The 16,875-nt window shown below is 38.9% G+C and overlaps 1 protein-coding gene across 5 annotated transcripts in view; it reads left to right on the plus strand.

Moving 5' to 3' along the window:
* ZC3H14 (zinc finger CCCH-type containing 14) overlaps positions 1-16,875 on the plus strand; it is a 49,773-nt gene that overhangs the window by 1,373 nt on the left and 31,525 nt on the right. For 4 of the 5 annotated variants that reach the window (XM_005666369.3, XM_005666370.3, XM_013978360.2 and 1 more), the window contains exons 3-9: positions 4,940-5,054; positions 7,136-7,176; positions 7,643-7,838; positions 8,369-8,798; positions 9,582-9,742; positions 10,512-10,612; positions 12,365-12,520. In XM_005666369.3, the coding sequence (XP_005666426.1) occupies positions 4,940-5,054; positions 7,136-7,176; positions 7,643-7,838; positions 8,369-8,798; positions 9,582-9,742; positions 10,512-10,612; positions 12,365-12,520 (1,200 nt within the window). Of the gene's footprint in view, positions 1-4,939; positions 5,055-7,135; positions 7,177-7,642; positions 7,839-8,368; positions 9,743-10,511; positions 10,613-12,364; positions 12,521-16,875 lie in introns of all 5 variants that reach the window. The other variant, XR_002346027.1, reaches the window with a different exon arrangement.

Genomic DNA, 16,875 nt, shown 5'->3' on the forward strand with positions numbered 1-16,875 from the left:
AGACCCCAAGGGTCTCTGAAGTCCAAACTATTTTCATGTTAATACTGACAGGGTGTTTGCTGTTGTCACTGTTCTGACTTTAGGTTATGCAAAAGTAATGGTAGGTAAAGCTTCTGTATCTCAACTTGAATCAGAATCTCACACCAAACTTTACAAGAAATCATCCTGTTCCTCATCACCCTTCCACTTGGAATTAAAAAAAAAAAGTTGAGTTTCACTTGGGAATGTAATTGATAAATTAAAATATCTTTTTAAACCTGGCCCTGATTACATCCTTTTAATTTGCATTGAGAGGAAATAGGAAGTACTTATACAGTACTTCTTTCATACTTAAAGCATGATGGTTATCTTAAAAGGATTTGTGTGAGTTGAGAACTGAACTAGCCACCTTTTTTATGGAACTTTTTTTTTAAATTGAAATTTAGGGAGTTCCCGTCATGGCGCAGTGGTTAACGAATCCAACTAGGAACCATGAGGTTGCGGGTTCGATCCCTGCCCTTGCTCAGTGGGTTAAGGATCCGGCATTGCCCTGAGCTGTGGTGTAGGTTGCAGACGCGGCTCAGATCCCACGTTGCTGTGGCTCTCGCTTAGGCTGGCAGCTATGGCTCCTATTAGACCTTTAGCCTGGGAACTCCATATGCCGAGGGAACGGCTCAAGAAATGGCAAAAAAAGACCAAAAAAAAAAAAAATTGAAATTTAGTATTATGTTTTAGGTACACAGCAAAGTGATTCGGTTATATACGTTTTTTCGATCAATCCATTTTACTGAGGTGCTTCGAGAGGTGCAAGGGCTGTGAGAACAATGGGATCCTTCGTCCTGGCAGGATCTCCTAGCTTCACAGTCACTGAAAGCTATACATGAATTTTTTTTTCACATTATTTTCTGTTACAGGCTTATAAGATATTGAATATAGTTACTTGTTGTGTGTGGCAAATCCTTGTGTTGCTTGTCTATCGTATATATACTAGTCTATATCTGCTAATCCCATACCCCTAGTTTATCCTCCTCTTGCTCCTTTTCCCTTTTGGAACATCATTTTTAATTTCTAAGGACTGGCAAGCTAGTTAATATACATTTGGGGACTTGGCAGACATTTTCTTGAAAGTGAGCAAAAGAAAAGAACTGATAGACTTTGTGGCCATTGACAGAGGTTTTGCTTTCAAATGAAGATAACAGTTTTGGAAAGTTTATGTATTCCTCTATAAATTTGACCGTTACAGAATTTCTGATGAAGTCAGGGTGTATTACCAAGTTATTCTTCTAAAATTGTGTAATGAAATACATACATGTCAGTGATTTGTACAGCTCAGTGAACCAGTATTTTTTCAAATGACCATTGCATGATGTTATAAAATAGTATAAGGATAAAAGATCCATTGAACGTGCAGGATGGATCAGTGAGTTTTCTTGTAAAGGAGTACAAAAATATTGGTACAATTTTTAGTTTCAGTATTGCTGCTAACCTTTAAGACCCTTCCACTTGGTGAGTTTTGGTGTAGTATCATGGAAAAAAAATCCACGTTATCTGAAAAGGGTGTTAAAATACTCTTCTTCCAATTACATACCTATGTAAGACCAGAGACCAGATTTTCTAAATATTCTAAATAGTCTGTGGGGCAGGGTAGGGGGGTGGCTGCGCAGCATGGGTGGGGAAGTCCCCTGGTCAGGGATGGAATCTGTTCCACAGCAGTGACAGTGCCAGATTGGTAACCTCTGTGCTACCAGGAAGCTCCTCACTTTGTTCATTTTGAACAGCATAGCATGTCAGATTAAATGCAGAACTAGAAATTAAAATTAATTGAGCTGTCTTTTATTTATTTTTAAATTTTTTGTCTTTTTAGGGCCGCACCCACAGCATATGGAGGTTCCCAGACTAGGGGGTCTAATTGGAGCTTTAGCCGCCGGCCTACACCACAGCCACAGCAACTCAGGACCCGAGCTGCGTTTGAGACCTATACCACAGCACAGAGCAACGCCGGATCCTTAACCCACTGAGCGAGGCCAGAGATTGAACCCGCCACCTCATGGTTCCTAGTCAGATTCATTAACCACTGAACCACGGTGGCAACTCCAGCTGTCGTCTTTTAAATCAGGTGTTAAAAAAGATTTATAAAAGTATAACTTTTTTTGCACTACTTTTTTATTTCAGAAACATTAGGTATTCATGAAAATAGCGTTAATGTAAACAGATTTATTGTTAACTAATGGATAGGTTATTTTAAAAGAATAAGTCTAAAAATTATCAGTTTTAGCTTCTAGTATGATAAATATCAGTAGCTTTACTCACACAAATAAAAATACACTGATGTTTGGGATCATAAGTAATTTTCAATAGTGTAAAGAGGGTCTGAGACCAAATAGCTTGCAAACTGCTGATTTACCGCATACTGATTGTTAGGAATGTTTTAAGACTAACAGATAAGAAAATTGAGGCTCAGAGGTTAAAGATGAAGCCAAACTAGGATTGATTTATTTTCTTTTATTCATTCAACGCATTATGGACACCAAATTCGTGCAAGGAACTTCTTTTGGCTCAAAAAGAAATCCACAGAAAATCTACAATGAGAACTTTTTTTTGGTCTTTTTAGGGCTGTACCTGCAGCACATGGAAGTTCCTAGGCTAGGGGTTGAACAGAAGCTGCAGCTGCTGGCCTACACTAAAGCCACAGCAATGCCGGATCCGGGCTATGTCTGTGACCTTTACACAGCTCACAGCAATGCTGGATTCTTAATCCCTTGAGCAAGGCCAGGGATTGAACCTAAATCCTCAAGGATACTAGTTCGATTCATTATCACTGAGCCACAATGGGAACTCCTCTCCCTGTTTCTTGACTGGAAGTTTCTTGAGGGCAGAGACTTCAAATTGGTTGTGTCCCAGTGGCCTAGCAGAGTGCCTGATGTTTTCATAAATGTTGATTACTTGGGTAAAGAGGTATCTCCATTAGGCTCTATTTGAAATAAAAGTATAAATTATTTATAATTAGCTGCCTAATTATTTGTATGTGTATACATTATTAGCTTTCTGAAAAGGATGACCTTCTAATCCCTTTCTTTGTGCTAGAAAGAGTCCTAGAAACCTTTCAGGTTATGGAAACAAACGTTTTTTTGGCTGCACTTGGGGCATGTGGAAGTTCCCAGGCCAGGGATTGAACCTGCACCACAGCAACCCCAGCTCTTGCAGTGGCAACAGTGTATCTTTATCCTGATGCATTACAAGTGAACTCATTGGAAACAGTCATTTAGTAAACATTTGAATATGTATTTTCAAGGTTCAGGTAGGATACAAAGGTATTGTTAAAAAAGTTGATAAGGTTTCCTTCATATGTTTGTTTAGAATGGAGTGCTTAGTAAGATGTCAGTTACAATATAGAGCAGTCTTGGGTTCCCTGGAATTGCTTGCTTCCAGGAAGTCTTCTTGTTTCTCTGTTTCCATTTGTAGATTGGGCTTTGAAATATCTTTGTGTTCTTCTTGAATTGGATTTTTGATGTTTCTTCTTGAAACAAATGTCTGATAGTAGTCCTGAAATCAGTTTTTCTGCCTGCATGGAAATGTTAATGAGTGTTTAAGTTATTAAAGAAGCCAAAGGAGGAGTTCCCGTTGTGGCACAGTGGAAACGAATCTGACTAGGAACCATGAGGTTGCGGGTTCCATCCCTGGCCTCGATCAGTGGGTTAAGGATCCAGCATTACCTTGAGCTGTGATGTAGGCTGAAGACGTGGCTCGATTCTGGTGTTGCTGTGACTATAGTGTAGGCCGGCAGCAACAGCTCTGATTTGACCCCTAGCCCGGGAACTTCCATATGCCTCAGGTGCGGCAACTAAAAAAGACCGGAAAAAGAAAGAAAGAAAGAAAGAAAAAGCGAAAGAAATTTTTTTGGTAGGGATCAGAGTTCCTAAGAAATGGCTTTTGCTTTCCTTATTTTGTGTTGGTTTTGGCTTTTGTTATTTTTGGCCCTAGACCTCTCCCACATAATTCATTGTATTAGGAGGGTGTAAGATTGAAACAGTGAGTTGAATAGAAATTATTTAACTAATTTTAAGATTGAATTTTTTTTTAAATGATATAGAAGTGTTTTTTTTTTTTTTTTTTGTCTTTTTAGGACCGTACCCTCGGCATATGGAGGTTCCCAGGCTAGGGGTTGAATTGGGTTGAATTGAAGCTGTAGCTGCTAGCCAGTGTCAGAGCCACAGCCATGCAGGATCTGAGCTGTGTCTGCAGCCTACACCACAGCTCATGGCAAGGCCGGATCTTTAACCCACTCAGCGAGGCCAGGAATCGGACCTCATGGATACTAGTCAGGTTTGTTAATCACTGAGCCACGATGGGAACTCCAGTATAGTTTTTGAGTGGTTTTAATTTACTCGATGTTGCCACAGGTTTGTTACCTCGAGTAATTGAAATCTGCCCTTACCAAGGAAATGGTGTTGAGAAATGAGTATCATTTTGAAATAATCACAAACAAAACTAAACTCAGTTATTCCTGAGAAATAGCCATATGCTTTCTGGAAGCTTCTCTGAAATTAATGAGCATTGTTAAAATGATGAAAGGCAATTAGGAGTTTTCTGGTGGCTCAGTGGGTCAAGAATCCAGTGTTGTCACTGTTGTGTGAGTTCAATTCCTGGCTTGGGAACTGCTACGTGCCAAGAGTGCAGCCAAAAAAAAAGGTATAAAGGAAATGAATGTACTCTCAAATTTGATACTGTAATTCAGGATATCTAGTTGTGTAAGTATTCATGAGTTATTCCTAATCCCTGTCCTTCTAGTAATTGAAATGATATAAAGAGAAAGAAAGCTATACCTTTTGTCCAACGTAATTCTTAGTGTAGCCGAGGTATTCTTAGTGCTAACATCTATATGTTTTTAAGCACGTCAACTTTAAATAGAAAATACTAAGGAAAGCATAAAAAGTTTTTATATACTTTTCCTTTTAAATAGATGAAGAACTTCCTGATTACATTATGGTGATGGTGGCCAACAAGAAAAGTCAGGACCAAATGACAGAGGACCTGTCCCTATTTCTAGGGAACAACACAATTCGATTCACCGTATGGTATGTTTCTAAACATTTACCCCTTGGACTGAAGTTTGGCACAAGTCAAGACTAGGTGTTGTATCTGAAAAGAGGTTCTTTTTTTAATTTTTATTTTTTTTTGTCTTTTTTAGGGCCGCACCTTCTGCATATGTAAGTTCCCAGGCTAGAGGTCACATCAGAGCTATAGCTGCCATCCTATACCACAGCCACGGCAACGCGGGATCTGAGCCACATCTCTGACCTGCATTACAGCTCACGGCGTTGCTGGGTTCTTAACCCACTGAGCGAGGCCAGGGATCAGACCCACATCATCGTAAATACTGGTTGGATTGGATACTGCTGAGCCATAACAGGAACTCCTTAAAAAGAAGTTCTTGACAGAAGAGTCAGATTCAGTGTTGTGAGCACAGCCTCTGGAGCCAGACTGCCAAGATTCAGTCCTAGATCTGTCTTTCCTTGGCTTCTCCATCTTTATAGGGTGGTTGTGAAAATTAAATGAGGTAAAACATGTAATGTGCTTACAGCTGTGCCTGGCCCATGGCAAGTCCTTAGTATGTGTTGACCTCAGTTAGTATGTTTCTTTTGTCATTCCTTTCGTTTCACCAAAATCAATTACAGATGTTTTGTGGACTGGGTTAACTTCCTAAATTGCTTTCTCCAGTGAGTTAAACTTAGGGGGCAAGGTTTTTTGCCAGTATTTCAAATCATTTTTTAAAGTTTGGAATTTTAAAACAGGTGACTTTGTGTTCAAAGATAATATATAATTTTCAGTGACCTTTTTCAAAGCACACCTGTCTTTAGTTGAGAGTACTGACTAAAACCGTGAGATTCAATTTAAGAAGGCAGGCCAGGTTTTGGTAGCAGGTTTGAGATTGTGTGAGGGTTGGGGAGTATAATGATGTGGCTCAGATCAGAGCAGGAAGTACTCATGTAAGGGGCCTCATTGGGAACCACCAATTACAGCACAAGTTGATGATGAGCAAAAGTTGAATGAGCACAGTGGCCTGCTTACTTTGAATGTCAAGAGACTGGGAGAAGAGTAAGGAGGGATATGAAACTGGTTAACTTGCTTTTAAACCAAAGTTCGTCTTAAGGGAGAGTTCTCCCATGGTGCAGCAGGTTAAGGATCTGGCCTTGTCATTGCAGTGGCTTGTGTCGCTGCTGTGGCCCAGGTTTGATCTCTGACTGGGGAACTTCCATGTGCTATAGGCGTTGCCAAAAAAAAAAAAAAATTAACAAACCCCCCTACAAACTACTAACTGAACTTGAATTTAAATCAAATACTTCAGTGGGAAAATAAAATTTAATAAAAAAAAAAAATAAAAAAAAAAAAAAAAATAAAATCAAATACTTCAAGTCTCTCATCTTGGTATAAATTTAGTTCTTTAACATGTACTAATAAAAGGGATGGGTCTTTATTTTGGCTCTTTGCTTTCATAAATTCCATTAACACCAGCCTTAAACAGGCCATTCTGATTCTTTGGAGTCCTGCAGTAATTGTGTCCTAGGGGACAGTGGCATGTGATTGAGTTCTGGGGGCACACTGTTATAATGAGATATTTCTGGTGTTTTCAGGAGGCATGGCATGTTGTATTACATGTTTGTAGTATTTTGTCTTCTTTTATCATAAACTACATTGAGTCTATAGTCCTTACGAAGCAAAATGTAAGAAGTGTGTGGTCAGATGATATCCTTGTCCTGTATTTTTTTTTTAGAGGCTAGATGTTGAAAATAATGATGAAAAAATAAGGCTTTTGATTAGCTTCTACAGTATTCATGTAAAGCTTTTTTTTAAAAAAGTGAAACTTTATTTTATTTTAATACTATTTATTAAATACCATTTATCAATATTTATGTGAAGATCGATTCTATAATGTGATTAAATTTAGAGTGACAGTTGAAATACAATCTTTTTTTCTTTCGACTGTGCTGCGGTGTGTGGAAATTGTTCCTGGGCAGGGGGAAGGGATGGAACCCAAACCATGGAGTTGCTGCAGTGAAAACACCAGATTCTTAACCCACTGCACCACAAAGGAACTCCAAAATACCATCTTTCTTTGTTAAAGGGAGCTCTAATCTTTTGTTTGTTTGTTTTTTAGGCTTCATGGTGTCTTAGATAAACTTCGTTCTGTAACAACTGGTAAGGTTCACAGAAGTGATGTCTGGGGTTTTTTTTGAGTTTGCTAGAGCATATGGTTGTTTTCCTAAAGTCATTTCTACTGCTTTTGGAAAAAATTATAAATTTATAAACAGTTCATTTGAACTTTTAAGAAGTACATTTTTTTTTTTTATTTAAGAGCAATAAATTTAATATAATTCAAAGATAGTTTAAGCAAGTGCAGGGAAACCATGCAGTTTATCCTAAGGAAATATTTATAGATGTGTGCAGTAATTTAGTTTCAGGGGTGTTTCACTATTTTATAATTGAAAATTATTTAAAAGTGCAGTAATAGTAAATTAGATAAATTAGTATATCACTATGTATGAAGTGATATTTAGACATTACAAATGTTGTGGAAGGACACAAATTGCTTTTAAATTTGTGATGAAGGTAAAGGTTCAAGGTAATAAAAATTGCTTAAAGGGACTGTGTGCTTTTTTTCTAGACCCCTCTAGTTTCAAGTCTTCTGATACCAACATCTTTGATAGTAATGTACCTTCAAACAAGAGCAGTTTCAGTCGGGGAGATGAGAGAAGGCATGAAGCTGCTGTTCCTCCTCTTGCAGTTTCTAGCACTAGACCTGAAAAAAGAGACTCTAGAGTTTCTACAAGTTCGCAGGAGCAGAAAGCCACTAATGTCAGGTAAGAGTCCTGTGTAGACTGCCTGTGGGCAGGTGGATGTGTGTAGGTGATGTTTACATTAGTTAATATGTTTTTAGATTGCTTTTCACACATTTTTGAAAATAGGTGTTTGTGTGAGCAATTTTTTATTTTTATTTATTTTATTTTTTATTTTTTTGTCTTTTTGCTATTTCTTTGGGCCGCTCCCGCGGCATATGGAGGTTCCCAGGCTAGGGGTTGAATCGGAGCTGTAGCCACCGGCCTACGCCGGAGCCACAGCAACGCAGGATCCGAGCCGCGTCTGCAACCTAGACCACAGCTCACGGCAACGCCGGATCGTTAACCCACTGAGCAAGGGCAGGAACCGAACCCGCAACCTCATGGTTCCCAGTCGGATTCGTTAACCACTGCGCCACGACGGGAACTCCCAATTGAAGTAGTTTTTAATGGACTATGTAACAGGATTTTCCATACTTTTTGTTAGGATTTATGTAAATATTCTTTGAAGAGTTGAAGATACTGTCCTTTTTTTGGTTTTTATATCTTAATAGACAGACTTATGATGATGGAGCTGCAACCCGACTAATGTCAACAGTGAAACCTTTGAGGGAACCAGCACCCTCTGAAGATGTGATTGATATTAAGCCAGAACCGGATGATCTCATTGATGAAGACCTCAATTTTGTGCAGGAGAATCCCTTATCTCAGAAAAAACCTACAGTGACGCTTACATATGGTTCTTCTCGCCCATCTATTGAAATTTATCGACCACCTGCAAGTCGAAATGCAGACAGTGGTGCTCATTTAAACAGGTTGCAATTTCAACAGCAGCAAAACAGTATTCATGCTGCCAAGCAGGTCGATATACAGAGTAGTCGGGTATATGAAACAGGACGTTTGTGTGAACCAGAAGTGCTTAATAGCTTAGAAGAGACTTATAGTCCCTTCTTTAGAAACAACTCAGAAAAGATGAGTATAGAGGTTTGTATATACTTTTAAATCCTAGCTTGTTAGGCTGAAAATTGGCAGGTCTTAATATTAAATTATATATGAAATAACTGAATACATAGTACATATTGCAAGTTTGTTTTTTTGTCTTTTTAGGGCCACACCTGCTGCATATTGAGATTCCCAGGCTAGGGGTCTGATCAGAGTTGGAGCCACTGGCCTATACCACAGCTATAGCAACGCCAGATCCGAGCCGTGTCTGCTTCCTACACCATAGCTGACGGTAACACTGGATCCTTAACCCACTGAGCGAGGTCTTGTGGATCCTAGTCAGATTCATTTCCACTGAGCCACGATGGGAACTCCTCGAGTTTGTTTTAAACTGAGTTTTGTGCTACTGAACATAATACGCTAGTCAGATTTTCCTCTCCACTCTTTCTTCTACAGATGTTTTACATCTTGCTTACTTTCCTGGGATGCTAATGTTTGAGATAGCTTTAACCTTACCTTATAATTTTGGGAAGATCATAGGTCAGTTTTAGATCCTTCATGACGCTTGCTAGTAAACAGTTGAATAACTTCATTTTATTGGTTTCCTCAACAGTGCTGTATGCTGCTGTTTATAAACAAGCACTAGTTCTTGTTTTAGTTAAATGTTGGCTCTTAGAGAGATTTCCTGTATTTTTTTTAAGAAACCAGGGAAATAGCCCATGATTCTTAATATGCTTGGCTTTTTCCTAAAAAGAAAAAAAATGTTCTGTGGTAGAACCTTGTTATTTTCTGAGACCAGTTAAGAGTAAATTTATCTGGTTGCAGGAAGAAAACTTCCGGAAGAGAAAGTTACCTGTGGTAAGTTCAGTTGTTAAAGTAAAAAAATTCAATCATGATGGAGAAGAGGAGGAGGAAGAGGATGATTGCGGGTCCCGTACAGGAAGCATCTCCAGCAGTGTGTCAGTGCCAGCGAAACCTGAACGGAGGTACCTGATCATGTCTCTATAAGTAATCTTTCATTGCCTGATGGAGTCTTCTGGGTTTCTTGAAGAGGATGTCATGAAAATATAAATGTAATAGCATGTAAGACTTTTCCATTAGTTTGTGAGAAACACTTAAAGTAATGAAAGAGGTTGCCTAAAGTTGGAGAAGATTGTGATGACTATTTAGGAAAAAAATGGGTGGGAGGAAGGTTGATTCAAATTCATTATTTAAAAAAGTTACAATCCTTAATAAAAAGACATGGGCTAAAGTCTAGGCACCTTTGTTCTGTGGAACAGAGTACCTCCTGGTATTCCACTTTCTAAATGTAAAAAAAAATAATAAAAATTAAAAAAAAGTTACAAGGTTTTGGTCCAGTTGGCATTTCCTAAAAACCACAGTTGGTCTGTTTCATATCTCAGAGAAGGCTGTAGTAAAGGTATAGAGGATGGCTGGCGTGTGAAGAAATCTAAAATTTAATCAATGGAGTTCCCGTCATGGCACAGCTGAAACGAATCCACTAGGAACCATGAGGTTGTGAGTTCGATCCCTGGCCTTGCTCAATGGGTTAAGGATCCGGTGTTACCATGAGCTGTGGTGTAGGTTGCAGATGTGGCTCGGATCTGGTATTGCTGTGGCTCTGGCGTAGGCTGGCAGCTACAGCTCTGATTGGACCCCTAGCCTGGGAACCTCCATATGCTGCGGGTGCAGCCCTAAAAATACAAAGAAGAAAAATAATAATAAGTTAATCAAAATACCTTTCTTAACTTTTAGACCTTCACTTCCACCTTCTAAACAAGCTAACAAGAATCTGATTTTGAAGGCTATATCTGAAGCTCAGGAATCTGTAACAAAAACAACTAACTACTCTACAGGTAATTTAAATGTATTATGTCGATATTAAGTAAGATATCTGTAATTCTAGAGTAAGCCAGAGATAATCGCACCTCAGGTTGTGAACCGTGTGAGAGACTTTTGCAGCTGTCAGTGGAACTTGAGTTCCCTCTTTGAGCAACTGTAGTGCCTTTTACTTCTCTTCATAATGTGTGTGAAATACTTAGTGGAAATTTTATTTATTAATTTAATTCTCTTATAATGGAAATTTTTTCCATTACAATTCAAATTTTATTTTTAGTTTTTTCTTTTACTTTTTAAAATTACAGTTGATTTAAAATGTCATTATAATGGAACTTTTATTTATTTATTTGTTTTGTCTTTTTTCATTTCTTGGACCACTCCCTCGGTATATGGAGGTTCCCAGGCTAGGGGTTGAATCGGAGCTGTAGCCACCGGCCTACGCCAGAGCCACAGCAACTCGGGATCCGAGCCGCGTCTGCAACCTACACCACAGCTCACGGCAACGCCGGATCGTTAACCCACTGAGCAAGGGCAGGGACCGAACCCGCAACCTCATGGTTCCTAGTCGGATTCGTTAATCACCGAGCCACAAAGGGAACTCCATATAATGGAAATTTTAAAGGGAATTTTGATAAATATGAGACTTTCGTATTTATAGCATTAGAACCAACATTAGATAGGAATTTATGTTGTATTAAAGGAAGCAAAATTAGAAAACGTTAAGAGGCTGAAATTAGAAAAATTTTTGTAGCATATGAACAGGTTGGTTTGTTTTGGTAGAACCCATTAATGGAATATAAGGCACAGAATTGACTCATTTGTGATATTCCTGCCCCAATCCTAGTGAAAGTACTAAATTATTTTATAAGAGAATGTAAAGCTATGAATATGTTTTTAAAACAAGAGTCAGCTGTAATCTGATCTTACAGAAAGCTCATTCTAAAATATAAACCAAATGATAGGTGCCATATTGCCATTAAATCTGTACTCTGCCCTGTGTGCTATAGCCAGTATGTAAAACTTTGTTAATAGTTTATGGTGATTATCCACTCTAAATTTTTAAATTGTATTTTTGCTTTGGATTTGATGACCATTTTAGCATTATTCTGCTTTTCTGTTCTGTTTCGCATCTCTCTGTATGGCTGTTGGCTAAAGTGAAGTAAGCTGTAAGCTAGCAATTTTTGAGCCTGATAGTTATCTGTCCCCTTGCTTTTCCTTATTCCTAATTTTCCCTGGAACTTAAAGAGCTTTTGGCTTATAGGGCAAGGACTGTAAGGCCAAGGCCGATGCTTAACATAACAGCTATCTGTTTACATTCCCTTTTTTGGTCTGTCAGCAGTATTGAGTGTTTAGAATGTTGAGAAATTTAGAGACTTACTGTAATCTTGAAATTTCCTGCTTTTATAATTGGAGAGTCTCCAAGTTTGAGAGTTAGCATTGAAATTCTTTCTTTACCTAAGTTAACTAGACTATAGTTTAAAATTGTTACAGAGTCATGAAGCAGAACCCAACTGCATTTGGTTAATAATGAGGACGTGTACTTGTGGTGTATTTATGGCATGTAGTTTAAAATGTATAGATGTTTACATAAGTATGAGTAACCACGTCAGGGAATGCTGTAAGGAAAAAATGCAGTATCAATGAACTGTTTGAAATTCTTCATATGTTCTAAACCCAAGGAGACATTTGTGTTTAATGTGACTTTCACTGTTAAGTTTTGATATATTACTGCATTTGGATTTCCATCTTTTTTGCTTTTTATATAAAAGTTTCACAGAAACAGACACTTCCAGTTGCTCCCCGAACTCGAACTTCTCAAGAAGAATTGCTAGCAGAAATGGTCCAGGGGCAAAGCAAGGCCCCCAGAATAAGTTCCCCCATTAAAGAAGAGGAAACAAAAGGAGATAACATAGACAAAAGTCAAGGTAATAATTTAAATTATATTTCACACTCTATTGTACATTTTTCATGAAGTATTAAATTTTTTTCAGTGGATGTTTATGCAGTGTTAGTTTTTTTAATGTTCTCAAACGTGGAAAAAATAGTGCAGTGATTTCCCGTGAACCCAGTTACCCATCTTTAATAATTATCAGTAGTTTGCTGGTCTTTAGAAAGCTTCTACTTAAAGATTCATAGATACCTACATTCTTTCTCTCCTCCTTTTTGTTAATCCTACCCCTCTCCTCTTGAACTTGAAGTTTTGCTTCTCTCTCTGAGCATCCTGTTTCTGACTTGAAGAATCTGCCTTATTGTCCCAGTGGTGCTACCTTATCTCCTTGTGCCTGACATAATTCAGGGAGCTCATCTTTCTGCTTCCTTTCTCTCAGGGCCCCATCCCCAGCTCCTGCACAGACTCTCCTGTCTAAAGTGTTGACACTGATCATGTGAGTCCTTTGTGGGAGCATTTATTCCCTCCCCCCTCCCCCAACTACACAGTGCCAGGGACTGATGCCATCAGCTTGGCCTTTAGGCAGCTTCATTATCTGGCCTCTAGGCCTGCCTGGCCCTCCTCCACTGCTCTCCAGTCTGTTCTTCTTTCTCTTCAGGAAAGATTCTAGTTTGTTCTTTTCCTCTTCTATTGAGATCTGATTTAAAAACCCCACCAAAGCATGTGCTCGTCATAACTTAATACTTTAATAATAACTGGAGTACCTTTTTTTATTTTTCCTCAGCTGTGTCCTTTAAGTTTTTCCAAGTTCATGTTAAGTTTACTTGATTCATGGAGGCTTATGAGTCCATCCTGTATTTGTCTCTTAATTCATTTAAAAAAAAAAAAATCTTTTGACTTTAGTGTGCAATTTGCCACGTAAACATTTTATGCAATTCCAATAAATGATGGACCTGAGAATAGGAAAAAAAACCCAAACAGTCAGTAGGGACTAACTGGAAAGTCTGAGTGGGCCAATTTGTGAAGAGCAATTGGAAACTGGGATTTGACATTCAGTAAAGATTTGCAGTGGATTGAAACCCATCAGACAGGTTTTTAAATATCATGATGATATTTAAAAGAAATTTTTTTTTCCTTCTGTGACATACGCAAGTTCCTGGGCTAGGAGTTGAGTCTGAGCTACAGCTGCCAGCCTACGCCAGCCACAGCTACAACTGTGCTGAATCTGAGCCTCATCTGTGACCTATGCTGCAGCTTGTGGCCATGCTGGATCCTTAACCCAATGAGTGAGGCCAGGGATTGAACTTGCAGCCTCATGGATTAGGGTTAGGGTTGGTTCTTAACCTGCTGAGCCACAATAGGAACTCCTCATGATGACATTTTAAAAATGTAAATCCTTATTTGGTTCTTTTAGGGGAGAATAGATACTAATTCATTTTCTTGAAAACCAGAGAAATAAAGTAATAGAGCATTTATGCTGCCTTTCCTTCAAGGAGGAACTACTGGGTAACAGAGTAGTAAAGCAGTTTTTGTTTTGATTTTTGCTTTTTAGGCCTGCACCGATGGCATATGGAGGTTCCCAGGCTAGGGGTCTAATCGAAGCTACAGCTGCCAGCTTACACCACAGCTATAGCAATGCCAGCTGCGTTTTACCGTATAGCCGAGACTTATACCACGGCTCAGGATAATGCCGGCTCCTTAACCCACTGAGCAAGGCCAGGGATCGAACCCACAACCTCATGGTTCCTAGTCGCGGATTCATTTCCGCTGCACCACGATGGGAACTCCAGTACTTGTTTTTTTATGTGAAATTTATTGGAACCAAGCCATGCTCGTTTATGTATTGTCTATGGCTGCTTTTATGCTATAATTACAAAGTTGAATAGTTGCAACAGACCATAAAGCCAGCGCAACTTAAAATAGAAAATGTTTGCCACCCCTTGTGATATAGTAGATGAGGGAAGCATCTTTTATTTAAAAAAAATTTTTTTTTTTGGTCTTTTTTAGGGCTGCACCCAAGGCATATGGAAATTCCCAGGCCAGGGGTCAAGTCAGAGCTACAGCTGCTGGCCTATGCCACAGCCACACTAGATCTGAGCTGCATCTGTGACCTACACTACAGCTCACAGCAAAGCTGGATCCTTTATTTAACACACTGAGCAGGGCCAGGGATCAAACCTGTATCCTCATGGATACTAGTCGGGTTCATTTCTGCTGAGCCGCAGTGGGAATTCCTGTAGACTTACTAATGATGGCCATTCTGACCAGCGTGAGGTGGTACCTCATTGTAGTTTTGATTAACATTTCTCTAATAATTCGTTATGTTGAGCGTTTTTTCATGCGCCTGCTGGCCATCCATATCTTTGGAGAAATGTCTGTTTAGGTCTTCTGCCCATTTTTCTATTGGGTTGTTTTTTTTTGTTGTTGTTAAATTCAATATTTTGGAGAAATTAGGCCCTTGTGGTTGCATCATTTGCAGCTCTCTTCTCCCATTCTGTAGGTTGTCTTTTCATGGTGTTTTTTTTTTTATGGTTTTCTTTGCTGTGCAAAAGCTTGTAAGGTTGATTAGGTCCCATTTGTTTATTTTTATTTCTATTGCCTTGGGAGGCTGATCTAAGAAAACATTTGTACTGTTGATGTCAGAATGTTTTGCTTATGTTTTCTTCTAGGAGTTTTAAAGTGTCTTGTCTTTAACTCTTTAAGCCATTTTGAGTGCAAGTTTTGGTTTTCTGTTTTAATCTTTTTAACTATATATGCTGTGGACTTAGTTGCATTGTGTTCAGATAATGTGGTCTTTACAATACAATAACCTTTTGAAAATAGTTGACCTAGGACAATGTTGTGCATCTTCCAGGTGCATTTGAAAGAAAGTGGACTCTTAATTGTTGGATTGAGACTTTTTGCATTTAGTAGATAAAGCTCTACAGTTAATGTTCAGATCTTGACCTTGCTGTTTTCAGTCTGTTTGACTTACCAGTAATCAAGAGGGTTTTGAAATTGCCTCTCAGGATGACAGATTTGTCTTAATTTCTCCGTACTTGTGTTAGATTTTCTTTTATTTTGAGGCTATTAAACCGGGTGCATATATATTTTAAATTACACTGTTAAATTGAATCGGGAAGGTACATCTTCCTCTTGGACTGAACCTTTTATCTTTACCTATGATCTTCAATACCAAGTGATGCTTTTATCTTAACTCAGTTTTGTCTGATATTAATATAGCCTTTTAGTTAGTATTTGCCTGATGTGTGTGTTTCAGGCATTTGTTTTCACTCTTCTCTGTCCTTATGCATTAGTCATATGTACCTGTTAACTAGCATAAAGTTAGGTTATTGTTTTAAAATTCAGTCTGAGCTTGCTTTTTATTGGAGAGTTTAAACTGTTCACATTTATGAGAAATATTGGTATAGTTGGACCAATTTCTATCCCCCTTTTTTGTTTTGAATTTGCCTGCTTGACCTTTTTTTTGCCTTTTTCATTAATTACTATTGTAATTGTTGATTGCCAGATCTATGTTTTTTTTTTTTTTTTAACTACATTAAACTCTTATTTCTGTTCTTTTACTGGCCACCACTGATGTTTTACCACACAGATTTAATCGGCTATTGCAAAAGTTAATATTCTGACCCTATCCCCAAACAGTAAATGGATTGTAGAATAATTTAGCTCCAGTCTTTACCTCCTCAGACTTTACATTTTTTCCAGTGTTTCATTTTGGCCTCTTTTTTTTGTTGTTGTTGTTGTTGTTGTTGTTGTTGTTGCTATTTCTTGGGCCGCTCCCGCGGCATATGGAGATTCCCAGGCTAGGGGTCGAATGGAGCTGTAGCCACCGGCCTACGCCAGAGCCACAGCAACGCGGGATCCGAGCCGCGTCTGCAACCTACACCACAGCTCACGGCAACGCCGGATCGTTAACCCACTGAGCAAGGGCAGGGACCGAACCCGCAACCTCATGGTTCCTAGTCGGATTCGTTAACCACTGCGCCACAAGGGAACTCCTGGCCTCTTTTTTTTTTTTAATGAGGCACCGTTATTATTTTACTCAGGTAATGTTCACATTTATGTACATCTTTTTTTTTTTTTCTCAGATCTCTTGAATGTTACTTGGGGATCATCATTTTCCATATTTTGAACTGTGTTTGTTTGTTTTGCTTTTTCGGGCAGCAGGTGTGGCATATGGAAGGTCCCAGGCTAGGGGTTGAATTGAAGCTCCAGCTGCCAGCCTACACCACAGCCACAGCCATGCCAGATTCGAGCTGCATCTGTGACCTACACCACAGCTCACAGCAGTGCCAGATCTTTAACCCACTGAGTGAGGCTAGGGAGTGAGCCTGCATCCTCGTGGATACTAGTCGCATTCAGTTCTACTGCACTACACAGGAACTCTTATTT

This window comes from Sus scrofa, chromosome 7 (assembly GCF_000003025.6).
Source record: "Sus scrofa isolate TJ Tabasco breed Duroc chromosome 7, Sscrofa11.1, whole genome shotgun sequence".
Taxonomy (NCBI): domain Eukaryota; kingdom Metazoa; phylum Chordata; class Mammalia; order Artiodactyla; family Suidae; genus Sus; species Sus scrofa.